The 14,514-nt window shown below is 36.7% G+C and overlaps 1 protein-coding gene across 1 annotated transcript in view; it reads left to right on the top strand.

Moving 5' to 3' along the window:
- Positions 1-14,514, top strand: part of LOC112322245 (sodium channel protein type 1 subunit alpha) — a 113,887-nt gene that overhangs the window by 47,755 nt on the left and 51,618 nt on the right. Inside the window, exons 4-5 of the mRNA XM_024579844.3 lie at positions 11,534-11,652; positions 13,720-13,809. Of these exons, the coding sequence (XP_024435612.2) occupies positions 11,534-11,652; positions 13,720-13,809 (209 nt within the window). The remainder of the gene's footprint in view (positions 1-11,533; positions 11,653-13,719; positions 13,810-14,514) is intronic.

Genomic DNA, 14,514 nt, shown 5'->3' with positions numbered 1-14,514 from the left:
GCAATCCAGCTCACGTGCTGTGTCCTTATTTGTGAAACAGTGAATGGGTGCTTTGAGAAAGACCAGACTAATGCCTGTTGATAAGAGCAGCGATTCTTCGTGTGAAAACCAGATCATCCAATCAATCTTTTCTTTTAAATTAAAGAGTTTTCAGACTAATAAAAACAAAATGATTGGTTCATAATGAATGATAACAAAGGATGTAACCGCAGATGGAAAACAGATTTATGCAGACCCTTTAATATTTAAAAGAAAGTCCTTCAAACAGTGCTAAAGACCAACTCTGAGAGAATGACTAGTCAGCCAGATTCTTGTGCTGACACCACCTTTATAAACTTTGTTAGGTTCACATTGAAACTTGCTATTAACATCTTCTATCCTTATCTTCAAATGCACATTGTGTGAGAAAGGAAAAACACGCTGGCATTTTGGAACAAGTCATAGTGTGCAAGTAGAACAACCCGATAAGAAAAATATTGTTATCAGGAAGTTTTCCCCAAGGTAAGGCACATCTATTACTTTCACACTGAGCTGACATCAAAGGAGCCTTCAAACGTAAGTCATTCAACAGCAATGCAGATGAAACTTTGCAGGACTGAAGTCCTTCAAAACTAATATGGCATGCTTAAGACATCTGATTGAACCATGTGCTTAAAATTTCATTCTTTTGCATTATCATGTTTTAAAACTTTCTCTAGTTGTCTGTACAGTTTTCTAGTCTTAAATTTTCTCTCCTAATTGGAGTATTTCATTTTGAAGGAATAGTCTTAAATTCTGAATTAGTTTGCTCAGATTAAAGTCGGAATTCTCAGCAAAATAACCTTTTAAAATAATAATTTTTTCTTGTCATAATTGATGACTAATTTTACTTTAGTGACTCTAGTATCTGAGATTGGCAGGGCGATCTTCCTTAAAACAGGGCAGTACACATGCACAGCACTCCGGCATGGCTGTAGGGTCTAATGGTGGAAATGTCACCGGAGAAAACGCTTCTTAGATTGAGATTCCGCGCTATTACTGCTATTGAGGATGTAGGCTGTATTGCCCGAGTGAGCTGGAATATATCAACATCAGTTAGGCCAGTGACCTTCCTAAGGTTGAACTCAAGTGCAATAATTAATTAGTTATTTGTATCTACATAAAAAGTCTCTAGTTTCTTTCTTAATAATATATAGAACACACAAATCAAGACTACTATAAAAATGGTTGCAGAATGTTATTTTTGTTATACTTTAGATTAAAATACATATATAAAGAATATGTGTGTATATATATGTATATATATATATATATATATCAAATAGACATATGTGGCATTTATGTGTAAGGAATAGAAATGACACTAAGTTCTCGGTGATCTTCTATAAAGACAATGGCAGTGCGCTTATGCAAATGTCACTGCCAATGTTATATTTCCAGATGGCATATACCCACATATTTTTATCTTCTTTGCCTTAGTTTAAAATGTGCAAATTACATAATGTTAAAAACTCTACTAAAATTGTTAAACTAGTTTAAGCCATGATCAGTGGCACTGTGATATTAACTGAAGAAATAGGAGCAACCTTCTCCTGAACATTCCTGGTATATGGAAGCTTTAGGAGCTTTCCAGACCCTCAGATGCTTGAAGCCTTTAGCAGTCCAAGGTAAGAACTAAGGAATAAAATAGCACTACTGGAATACTGTCATAGAATTTTACGTACCACGTGAGCTCTGGTCCAGTGGTCTTCGGAACACCATTCAAGGTGGGGTTCTTTTTGCTTGTTTATTTACTTTACTTGTGTGGCAAGGCACATTTAACTTGTGAATGCACCTTTTTTTTTTCCTTATGGGACTTTTTTCAGTTACCTTTCATAGCTTAGGGTGATTTTGTGCCATTTGGCTATGCATTCAAGTTCTTCACCCATTCTTTATTACAGAAAATTTCTCCCTTCTCATGTTCTGCTTAAAATTAGAGATGACTCACTAGTACCATGGAAGGAAATATCCTTTTGAGAGTGTGACAGTGTACTGGACATAGAATGAGGTATTTTAGATCTGTAGTGAGAATGGATGTTTGTGAAATGTAGAAATGTATCATTTCAAAATGTATCTTTTCCTTGATTGTCTCATGAACCATTAAAAAACAATTTATTTGTTCTTTTTATCATTGTTAAAATGTTTATGGATTTTAGTGAGAGAGGAAGGAGGGAGAGAGACAGACAGCTGTGAAGGAGAAACACAGGTTGGTTGCCTCCTATTTGCACCCTGACAAGGGGTCAAACCTACAAACTCGTGGTGTATAGGGATGTGCCCTGACCGAGGATCAAACCTCCACACTTTTGGTGTATAGGACGATGCTCCAACCAACTGAGGCACACTGGCCAAGGCTTTATCAGCTCTTTTTTAAAAAGATGCATACTCTTCCTTAAATTCGTGCCTAGTCTGTCATTGCTAGAGGAATTTTTGCTGTTATATTAGGGGGAGAGTAATTTGTTTTGTTTTAAATTTGTAGGGAATTTTTCTTCCACAAGTAACATTAAAAATCAAGAAAGTAGATAGTAATTAAAAGTTTATGATTCTATGAATTTTCATATGAACAGTCCCCAATTTACAACTTTTTGGCATATTATTAACTCCTGTAGATTTAACAGTAACCCAGTTTCTCCCTGACATTCAAGACAGTACAGTTGATTTCTAGATCTTTCTCCTCCCCAGCTATTATTTCTTCCTTAAGCCCTTTTTTTGTCACCTCTAAGCCTCTGTCTCAGAAACAGTCCCAAGATTATGATATCAGTGATAAAATACTGGTTAGTATACACTGAGTACCTGCTATATTAGTAAGAAACCACTCAAGTCCAAGTGACCAAAATGCAACCAAAACCAGTTAAAAAAAGAAAGAAAGAAATGTGTAGGCCGAATTTGGTTTTAACATCCAGGGTTTTAGTACCTAAAAAACGGCATCATCAGGACAGTCCTTTTCCGTTTTGGGTTCTCCTTTCCCCTATGCTAGCTGCATTCGTAGGCTGGCGCTTCCCACAGGAGGGCAAAAATAGCCATCAGAGGCACCAAGCTAACATCCTACAGCACAGTAACTCCACTTTTTCTTCCAAAGCTCTAATAAATGCCCTGGAATTTGTTCTAATTAGGTCACATGGCCTCCTCTGAACCAATCATGGCCAAGGGTTTTGAGATGGTCTCTTGGGCCAGAGCAGTGTCACACATTGACCTGTGTTGCCAAGCGGTGGGTCAGCTCCACAAGGGCAGACACTGGGGCAGTGGTTTTTCTAAAAGGAAGAGATGGGGACTATTAAAGAAGGTGTGCTAGGCAGGCAAAAACAGTAGCTCTGCATTCTATATACCATGCATCAGGGTATATAGTTCTTATTTAACCCATATGTCCTTCCAAGATCGCTTTTGTCTGTATTTAAAAATAATGAAACTGAGGTGAAGTAATTTGCCTAAGATCACAAAGCTATTGAGTAGCAAAGACTAAATTGAAAATCTGATCTGTCAGCTTCCATGGCCCATTGCCATGCAACTTTGATTCTGCAGTCGGGCTAATGATACCAGTGGAAAAGAAAGCCAGTGATAGAATCTAAACAAGCCTGTTACTGCTTTTCCCGACCTCTATTCATGCCACTTTGCTAGTTGTACTCCTCCCAGGCTGGTAGTGTTTCCCAAAGCTGACTTGTTGGTTCACCATTTCTGATCCATCAGGAGCATCCCCTGCCTTTGTTAAAACTAAAATCTTAGAGACTCAATGGGTCTGGATCAGCTTCTAAAATAATTCTAGTTGTATGATAAGTACCTTTTTTTTTCCCCCAAAGAGGACAGATTCAGAAAACTTCAGTTGTGCACCTCTGTTAAAGAAATGGTATTCAAATTGGGGTATGAAGGACAGAAAGGAGAAGAGAAAGAAGAATCTTCCAGGGAAAGAGAACAAACAGGCTATCAGATGATATGTAATGTAGCTGGACTATACTAAGGAAGAAGAGCACAGGATGAGGTTGGGAGGTCAGCCTGGGGCCAGGTAAAAGTCCCCTTTCAGTACATCTTAAAGAGTTTGAAGCTTAATGGCAAACTGAGTTGTCAGAAGGCTTTGGGTGTAGGAGTGTCATGGTCTACTTTACATTTTAAAAGATCAAATTAGGAGTCTTTCTGGACACTTGGTCTAGATGTTTGACAATGAAGATGGAGAATAATGGATGGGATCAGAATCTATTTTGGAGGTGTGACATTTAAGTATCAGAGGGAACAAACCAATGGCTTTGTTTTCTAAATATGGAATTTGGGAGGAAATGCATTGAACAGGAAAGTTCCAACGTGAAAACTGGCACTGCTATTGGATACGGAACTGTTCCTATGTGTGTATATTTGAAAACCAGACAGACACACATTTTTAATCGTTTAACCCTTGTATTTATGTGGTACTTTAGAATTATTAAGAGCATCACATGTTTTATTTCACTTCATCCTCAAAACAAGCCTGGTGTTAGTACTATTATATTTGTTCTCCTTTCAGATGTAGAAATCGACATGGAATAATTAGCTCAAACTTCTCACACAAGTCTGCACTAAAACTGAGACTCAAAGTAGTTTTTCCAGTCACTGGAAAGTTAACTGAGCATGTAATACCACCCCATGGTATGGGATAAAATACAGAGTTGAGAAATATTTAATCCCCAGACTCGATCATTTCACCTGTGGTTATGGTTTTTTCTCTGTCTGAGGTAGACAGAGGCAGAGGCATCAGCACCCCTGGCTAGTGAGAGACCCGCTGGCATCTGCTATGGAGTCATTTCCTGCACTGGCCCCACCCCCACTATTTCACCCAGCTATAGGCAGGGACAGCAGTTTTACAGACTCATGTCTGGGCACCAGCTCTTCTCCTTTGCAGGAGTTTAAAACAAATAAAATAACTGACTGTGATGTATACGGCCCACAGGCAACAGTTTGCTGACTCATGCAATACTGTTTAAAATTTTGAATCAGTATCTTAGATTTACAAATCTGGAGATTGTACACACACATTCACACACAAACACACACATAGTCATGCATATTCAGGATTCTAATTTGCATACCAAAAACTGGCAGGTACCACTTGCCACCTAGCCTCTGTGAGCGTTTTGATTTCTGATTGCTGGCTTAAAGACCACGTGTGCAACGAGGTGCAGGCTGTAGATTAAAGCTTGGTGGGTCCCAGGCAGACAAATGCCACTGGTCGGTTTTCAGGTTGATTATCCCTAGCCTAAAGGGAAAACAGAACGAGACTAGGAGAGTAAAAAAAGTCTTTTTCATGTTGCGTGCTCATTTCAGAGTCAGTTAGAGAACCTGAGAGAAAGCTTTCCATCCCTTAGTGAGCTGGAAAAGGAGGGAAATCTTGGCTTGAATCCACAGGTTATGACAAATAGGCAGGGAAGTAGGTGAGACCATTTCGAGAGCCCACAAGAAAAAATAGAATTAGATGCCACGGAATTTCCTCAGTATGAGAAATGTCCCCAGAGATACGTAATAATAGGAATCTCTTGACTTTCTATGCAGTTCTTTACACCCAAAGCTCTGAAGCATCTCTCCTCCTGCCACACGACTCTTACTCTACCCCTCCCTGCTGGAACCTCTTCTTAAGCCAGCAGCCTGGAGCTGGAAAAGGTTTGATCCCACTTCTGGCAGGAGACAGAGCCAGGAAATTCTCCTAGTTCCAATGCCAGGGCACCATCAAGGGAATAGAGGTATACCTTGCGTCCCTACCTAGTACTCTGTTGTGGGAAAATGTGTTCAAAATTCTAAACAATTGACTTCCAAATAACATTTTTGGAACTCAGTGTATACACAGGTTGAAATTGTTTGTTTTAAATTTTGAAGCAAAGGCATACATTTAATACCAAAAGTGCGTTCTGCATTTTTCTATTGTTCATAATCAGTGTGAACCTTTCTCTGTTACTTAACAGCTTTTGCCATTTAATCCATGTGTACAGCATAATTATTGATAATTTGGGCAACTAAAAAAATCCTAGTTAACCAAAACAGATTCATGGCCCTGCTGTTGCAGAATCACCTGAGTTATTTTTTAAAAGTACAGAATGCTAGGCACAAGAATCTCTACTGGACTGAAGTCGCACCATTGAGAGCTACATACACCAATGCACATTTTTTCAAAACAGGCAAATGAGTCGCAGGCAAGTCAGGGAACTTGTCTAGAATTTCACTGCTGGAAGGCACCAGAGCCAGATTTTGAACCAGGCATCCAATTCCAAAGTCTGCACTCTTAATAACTACATAAGTAAAACAAATCCTATGTATATTTTCCCAATGTTTCTTTACAGGTTATTAAGCTGTTGATTACTGGAGGTATTTACCTATTTTCCTCAATTTGGCTTTAAAGTGAGAAATGATATTTTACCTGTCAGTCTTGCTGAAGAGAGTCAGACCTAGCGGTACAATGAATGGTTTATGTCTAGGTCTGTGCTGCCCAATTTAGTAGACCAAGCTGGGTGTTGCTCTTGTACCTAAAATGCGGCGAGGGCAGACCTGAAGACTCAGGACTGTATAAAAAGGATGTAAAATGTCTCAATATTTTTAACATTGATTTCATCCCTAACCCGTAACATTTAGGAAATTTTGGATTAAAGAAAAGATTATTAAAATTAATTTCACCTGCTTCTTCTTACTTTTTTAAAGCATGGCTATTAGAATATTTAAAATCACATATGTAGTTCAGATTTTTAGTTCACATAATATTTCTTTTAAACAGCTTTGACCTAGGTAAACCCTCGCTTATCCTTCAGACTTCATTCTAGTAGTAGAGAGAGTTGAGCATTCACTGGTTTATAAGCTTCTTGGAGTAATGACTTGCATATCTTTGTTTCCCTACAAACAGTAACACAGAGCTGTGTGAATGAATCTTGTGCTAAACAAAATACATCTTTTATGTTGAAGTCATTAAATCGAAAATTGGACCTAAAACTAATTCCCTGCTACTTCCTAGGTATCTGCAATGCTCATACATGTCAACAGCTTCTTCTTCTTCTTCTTCTTCTTCTTCTTCTTCTTCTTATTATTATTATTATTATTATTATATAGGGCCAGACACATGTTACTTTCATCTGGTGACTGTATATGAAGAGATAAATGACAAACTTGACCAATATCTAACATGCAGGGTCCAGCACAAATAACATCCTTATTTAATTACATAAAAATCTTTTATTACAAAATCATGAGCATGCAATTCTGTAACATAGCAATAGCACACTCAAGCACACCATGTGACATTTTAGGTGAAATGTTCAGCTTGCTGTCCATCTCGTGTGAGCCACTCATGTACCTACCAAGCACACTCGTTATGTCTGCCGGACGGGCCCTCTATATAAAGAATGTGTTCCTACAAATGTATTTCAAAGTGATATTTCACTTATAGAATCTCCTTGTCTAATTAATTCACAATACTATGTTTTGAAATTTGTTCTCAGGCACGAAATTATTCACGTGTTAAAGTGATTTCATGAATTTCCTACAGCCTTGTACCACAGAGAAGCCAGTTTCAAGCTGGATGCATTTTCTCCTCCACCACCACTTTTGAACTTTTTCTTTCATACCAAAGTGACTTCAGGCAATAAAGATCATCCTTAGTTGTGTTAATGAATTTTTTGTAGGACTAATTTAGATTTAAAGAATGTCATGACATTTCACTGCAATAAGCGCTTCAATACATTCTGTAGAAAAAATCATCTACTGGGCTGTATGTTTAGAAGTGGTGAGGACGGTAAATTTTATGTTACGTAGTTTTACCACAATAAAAAAATGAGCAGAAAAAGTAAAAAAATCACACTCAGTTGAACAGCTTATAAATCTTGATTTGCTTAAAGTTATATAATACAGGGTGGGGCAAAAGTAGGTTTACAGTTGTTTGTATGGAAGATAGAATAATAATTAATAAGTAATAACACAAGAATCAACTCTGTTTCATATACTCACAACTGTAAACCTACTTTTGCTCCACACTGTATTTGTTTATACAGCTTGAGGTACATAACATCTTCACTAGTCTTTGAACTCTTCCTACTTTGAGCCTTTTCTTATTTGTTAAATGGAGAAGGCAAGTATCTATTTATACATTTGAAAATTCTAGAGCTACTTGACTACTTATAAGTGAACAGTATTCCCTTCTGTCTTTTCCCTTCAATACCATTAATACCATTATTTGGAGAAACGTGTATGTAAGTCCTTGGGGGCAAGTACTTTTCCTTAATTTTTAGCACTTATAAATGAAATATTTGGCTTCTTGACCATGCAATCAACTATAAGGATAGATACAGAGATGAGGAAATAAAAATCAAATCAGTTGCAAATAATAAATTTGAGGTTCTAAATGGAACTTAAATAAAAATGGTAACACGCAAGATTCTGTGTATTAGATTGCTCAGTAAATCTGCTTTATTCAAAGGCTGTTTAAAATAAACCCATACATACTTTAAAGCAACATTTATGAAGTTCTTGGATAAGTGACATATTTTGCCATATATAATGCACACCCATTCTTCTGGCCCAAACTTTCAGGGAAAAACTCTTTTGTTTTAATTTTTTAATTAATTTTTGATTTATATTTAGATATTTGTTTTTTGTATTATGAAGGAATTTTAGCATTTATTTTTGAACATATTATGGTACAAGAAATTTTATATTACAAATAATTACAAAATACAAGAACAGACAAAAGGTATTTCAGATACTACCCAGATACAATGTGCATCCTTATTTTTCCCTCGAAAATTTGGGCAAAAAGTGTGCAATTATACTCAGCAAAATACAGTATGTATGTGTTAACCTGTGAAAAGTAGAGGAGTCCTCGCAGAGAAAATTCTCTGAAATGCTCACCTAATGTTCTTATTCTCAGCTCCCTGGGGAGCTCTAGCTAGGGTACCTTGACCATCTGTATATCTTGTGAAAAATTAAACATAACGAACATTGGTGTACAGTAAAAACCTTATTAATTCCATTATAAATTCAAATTGTAAGCACATATACAACATACACATATTTCTTATAAATATTGTTAAAAATAATTATCTTTCATATATTTTTGAATTTTATAAATAAATAAAGGGAATAAAACTTAGAATCAGTGAGAGTTTCCAACTAAGGCTGGAACAATTGAAAATTATGTCCATTTGCCTTTAACTGTTGTGTCCAATTATTAAACCCTCTATGTGAAAGGACTTCGAGCATTAGCAGCTTCAGGGGTGCGGTGGCTTTTGTTCAATTAACCTTGATGGTTCCAGCCCCTTGTACTCTTGTTTTGGGTTCCTCTCTGTTCAGTTTCAGAGTCTTGCTTCTTTTCTCTTTTAGTCCTCAAGGCAGCATTTTCCTCCCTCTTCTTTACCCCTCTTTTGGCCTCCACAGCCTCACCTATAGCATTGCCACCCCTTTCACTACCCACTTCCTTCTTCCTTTGGGCTGGGAGGTGCACATAGCCAGTCACAGGAGAGCTCTTCTGCACATGATCCTGTGTTCTTAGGAAGAGCCAAGCGATTTGTCCTTGTCCACTGAGCTACAATCAGTACCTTTATCATCCCCCTTACCCCAAGCCCATGATTTAGGCCACCTATGAATTATAACTTCTCTCTCAATATCTTTTTGAATCACTAGTATCTATTTCAAAATTACCTTGTAATGTTATTTGGTATAAAGAAATTCTTATTTTTAAAACATATGCTAGGTTTTATTCTATTGGCTCTTCCATTCCTAGCCTCCAATATTTCTATCAGGTTTTACTTGGCATGTTTTCTGAGAAAGGAAGCATATGCTGTAGGCTTGCAAGGTGGACCATTCTCAGTCCTGAATTAGTTCACTTTGGACCTTTTTGTGTCCTTGCATACATGTTCTCCCTGAGGCAAAGGCATCTGCACCGCACAAGTCTGTCTGTGTTTTATGATAATCTCATAATGTCACTTAGGGGCAGGAGCATTGAATGAATCAGAAAAAAAGGGGGCTAGGTACTGTAGACAAAGGTGATTGTGCTCCCTTCCTGCAATGGACTTGATATACATGGTTTTTGTTTGGTTTGGTTTGGTTTTTAATATTCTGAACCAGAGACGTTCTTGTGCCCATGAGGTCACCATCCATCTAAAACACAATAAAGTTAATTGCTAGAAAATTGAAAAACAGGCCTATAAAATGCACCCCCTCTTTATTATTGCATTCAGCAGATATAAAATTAGTTTGTTAAATTGACTTATGACTTTCTAAACACTTTCACTGTCTTGTCACAGAGCAGCAGTACCTTGGACACCTGCCCCAGCTGGGCGACCAGACTCTCACAGCCCTGGTTCTGGGCACTCTACACACACCAGATACGAAGTGCTGCTTTTAAGCAGCAACGCAGTCAGTGTTCTGCAGTGATTACTTTACTTGAGTTTAGAAAACACTCGGGGTAGAGGGAGAAGAAATGAGTACTCTATTAATGGCCTGAAGACAAAGTGTAGAGAAGAAACCCTTATCAAATATACTTAGTAGAAAGTAAACATAAAGTTAATGCTTGCCATGTTATGATGGGATCTGCAAGTATGCATCCTAAGGCAAAAAGACAACACTTGAAGAATGGGTGAATATGAATGATAAAGTATGAAGGTCTCTTCCTATGAAACATTCTTCACAGAGAAAATTGCTTCCCCCACCCCCAACTCTGTGTGATTGTAAGTAAATATCTTAAAAAACACTGAGTCAGAATCCTTCATATGCTACTGTATGTTGCTTCTTTACCTTTTGTCTGCACACTGCTACTTGCTCTTAAATATACCTTATTTGTAGAATGCACTTTCATTCACGTTCATGAATCCTAGGTTCTACAGGGCTTTGAGCTTTTCCTCTGTGCTAAGAAAGCACTGGAAGAGATAGGCAGTCAGTTGGGATCAGAATTCAATGTGTCAGCTAACTCAGAAATCCCAATACAGAACTTAGCACTCCTGGTCAACAGATACTCCCTGGAGAACTTGGACTCCGAAAATCAATTGCTGGATTATATCCATCTAACCCAAGCGTGGGTTTGATGGTGGCTGTTTCTAGTTCCTATTACAAATAGAGTGATGATGCTTGTTTTATAAGCATAAATGGTAAAATAACAGTTATTTCTTTAAAGTATTAGTTTTATTGAATAATTTTTGCATTCCACAGGATTAATTTTCAAGATATTTGAATTGGAAAAGCTGAAATGACTATAAAAGGAATGTAGTGTCAGGATTTTTAGAATGAAATTAAATATTCACCCACTTAAGATATTCATTTAACCTAGATATTTAAAATATTAAGAAAATAAATTCTCTTGGCCAAATGTCTTATGTGTGATGAAATTGCAGGTAAGCATTGGGTAAAAGGTAAGTGACACCTTTAGATGTCTTCTGAGGTTAGGAAGAGAACCTGGCAATTTGTCTTCAGGGTGCACGTCAAAAGTCGTAACATTGGAAAGATTCATTATGACAAATCACAGAAAGTAGGCAATAGAGTTTAAATGGTTTATACTTTTATACTTCTATGTTGTGTTCCTATCTTACAGACTTTTATAGTATTGAATAAAGGGAAGGCCATCTTCCGGTTCAGTGCCACCTCTGCCCTGTACATTTTAACTCCCTTCAATCCTCTTAGGAAAATAGCTATTAAGATTTTGGTACATTCATATCCTTTTCAAGTGATCGATATTAACTATTTGTACAGATCTATAAATGCTTTGTTTCTAAATATAAAATTAAGTTGGGACAGACACATATTTATGCCTTTTGTCACTGTAATTTTGTATCTACTTTTGTCTTATAAGCCTTACTCTTTTTTTATAAGCCATATTCTTAAAGTTTATTAGTCAGTAGATGTTACTGCAACTTACAAAGCCTTAACCTTATATATCTACATATATCTCTCTAGTACTGTATACTTGTATGTATTGAGTTCTACAAATCTAGTATAACTGTACTTGTCTTTACCATCTGTGCACATAGTTTGTGATTATCAGGAATTTGCAGCAAAGAATAACATAACAAAGAAATCTACTTCCAGAGCCAAGTTTAGATGTATCTGTAATAAAGAACATTTTAGTGTACTTTAAAATAAACCTTTAAGCATAGTTTCCATGAAAGATGGTCAGGGTGCTTGACCAACTCTTAGCTAATTCTTGAACTTCCTGAATGAAATCTTGAAGAAAATACTGGGATATTGGCTGAACTTCTAATTTAAGTTATTGAATTATGACTCTGCCATGCAAAACTAATTGCATTTTAGTAAAGACTAGGGAAGTAAATGAATGAAGCTTAGATTATAGCTCCAAATGGTATTTAAGGATATAGTGGCATGATTTCCATGCTTGTAAAGGAAAAAAGACTTTGCAACTAACTTCATCTGTTCATATTCATTTGCAAAAACTTCATTTTTGATGATCTCATTTGATGTCTTTGGCAATAATAAATGTAGAAATACTTGTCTAATGATAATAAAGTCATACTACATGATTTTTAAAACAGGATCATAAAACTTAAAAGGCCACTCTATTTTTAAACTGATTACAAGAAATTCCTTAGTGGTATGAATATGTTACTATTAAAAGATTTGAAACATAAAAATCGTCTGTTCAGCATTTTTACCTGTATGGAGGTTTCCTTATCTTAGTTCTTGTTTCTAGTGCCATCATGTGGTCATTTGATGAAAACTTCCCTTTTTTACTTAGGGAAAATTTTTGTTTTGGTAATAAACTGTAGTAGAAAGAATACCAAATATGAAAGGTAGGAAACCTGTGTTCTAGTCCTTGGCCGATTTACCTGATTTGTCTAGGGGTTAGGCCTTATTTTTCTTATTTCTAAAATATAGTGATTACCCTGTTTGTTTTTCAAAGTCCGTTTTGCTCTATAAATTTTTTTAATGCCTTAGTCATTTGTTTTAGCTAATACATAGATCAGATCTACCAATATACGGGACTGTTCCAAGTACTTAATATTAAATCATTTAATTTACACCTCAAACTAATGAGGTCTCTAGCTGAGTAGGTCAATAAAAAATTAGCTCCGTTGTGTAAAAGTCAGTGGAGGCATAAGAAGGTTCTGTGGCATAGAGAGGCTCAGTGGTTTGCCCAGGACCATTTTTAGGCTGAATTTTAATTATGGTCACATCATATTAAGTCCTGGCCTTCACCAGTATTCATTTTTAATCATATGCAATGCTGCTAAACTTTAAAAAATTCAGTCAGAATAGAGAAACCCAACACTTAGCGTCATGCTGCATTTTGTACATAAATTTTTAATGTATTGAACTATATTATATAACATGTATTTAGGAAATCACAATATTGCAGGTATGTGCCCTCTTCAACTCTTTCCTGTTTTAATCACTTGAATTGGCTTCAGTCAACCTGTGCTCAAAAACGGTGTGACTCCAGATTGCACACAGTTTTCCCACTGAAGTTCTCTCAGGGGGTAAATATAATGATTTAATAATAGTAGCAAAAGCAACACTTTGTACTTATATAAAGCTTTCTTGTACATGATATCATTTAATCTATATCACTACTCTGTGAGGCTGATATTATTATCACATTTTACCAATGAGAAAACCAAAATTTAAAGAGATTAGATGACTTGCCCATGGTGTTTTTGTCACTGAGCCCCGGCTACACTGCATTTCAAGCTTTTCAATGTTAGTTTTATGTAATATAATATATGGACTTGGATTTTTTGTGTGTATTCCTTAACAATAACCCACATTATTCAGCATGCTCATTATGTGCACTATTTTGACCAACTGTGTGTTTATGACAATGAGTAACCCTCCAGACTGGACAAAGAATGTAGAGTAAGTTCAACTTATGTTTTAAGCCACCTATGTGACTATAAATATGTGTGTGTGTTAAAGATAGATATAAATATAGAGATATATAGACATGCACACATATTTAGGATTTTGAACCTGTGTCTTAATATACCTTCCAAATAAAACCAAAGAGCATGTTTATTAAATCCATTTCCAGACACAATTACAAAGCAGGAAGATGACACCCACTGAGCCTCAGGCCTGTTGGTGTTGAGTCTAATATCTCCTCTCCTTTTCCTGTACCTGATGGTTGCCAGAGCCCACTGCACTTGGACACTTACACTTTTCCTTTAGGATCCCCAGTGGCAGAAGCAAATGTGATGGAAGCAATTGCAGCAAAGGGCCAATGTAGTAGACCTTGGTTCCCGATAAATTTCAGGTGAACTCAGTAAGTTAAGAATGTACAGGGGCAGTTTACACACGCCATAAGAAGACAATGTTGAGTGTGACAAAATTTTCCCTTCCACCAGCCACATCCTATTCAGGTCAGACCTGTATCCGTTTCAAGCGCAGTAGTCACCAAAAACATTTGCAGAAAAAATATCCCAACAGTTGAGATTTTAGAACTTGAAAATTCAATAGATGGGGGGCGAAATTTACTGAGGTGAAAGGGTAGCATTTTCAGAAACCAGAAGCATTCCTGACTACCTTCCTGCCCTGTCCTGGGGACACCTTGGAGAGTGGCGG

This window comes from Desmodus rotundus, chromosome 2 (genome assembly GCF_022682495.2).
Source record: "Desmodus rotundus isolate HL8 chromosome 2, HLdesRot8A.1, whole genome shotgun sequence".
NCBI lineage: Eukaryota > Metazoa > Chordata > Mammalia > Chiroptera > Phyllostomidae > Desmodus > Desmodus rotundus.
Note: the sequence above shows the minus strand (reverse complement) of the source record. Positions and strands in the feature narration are given on the sequence as shown.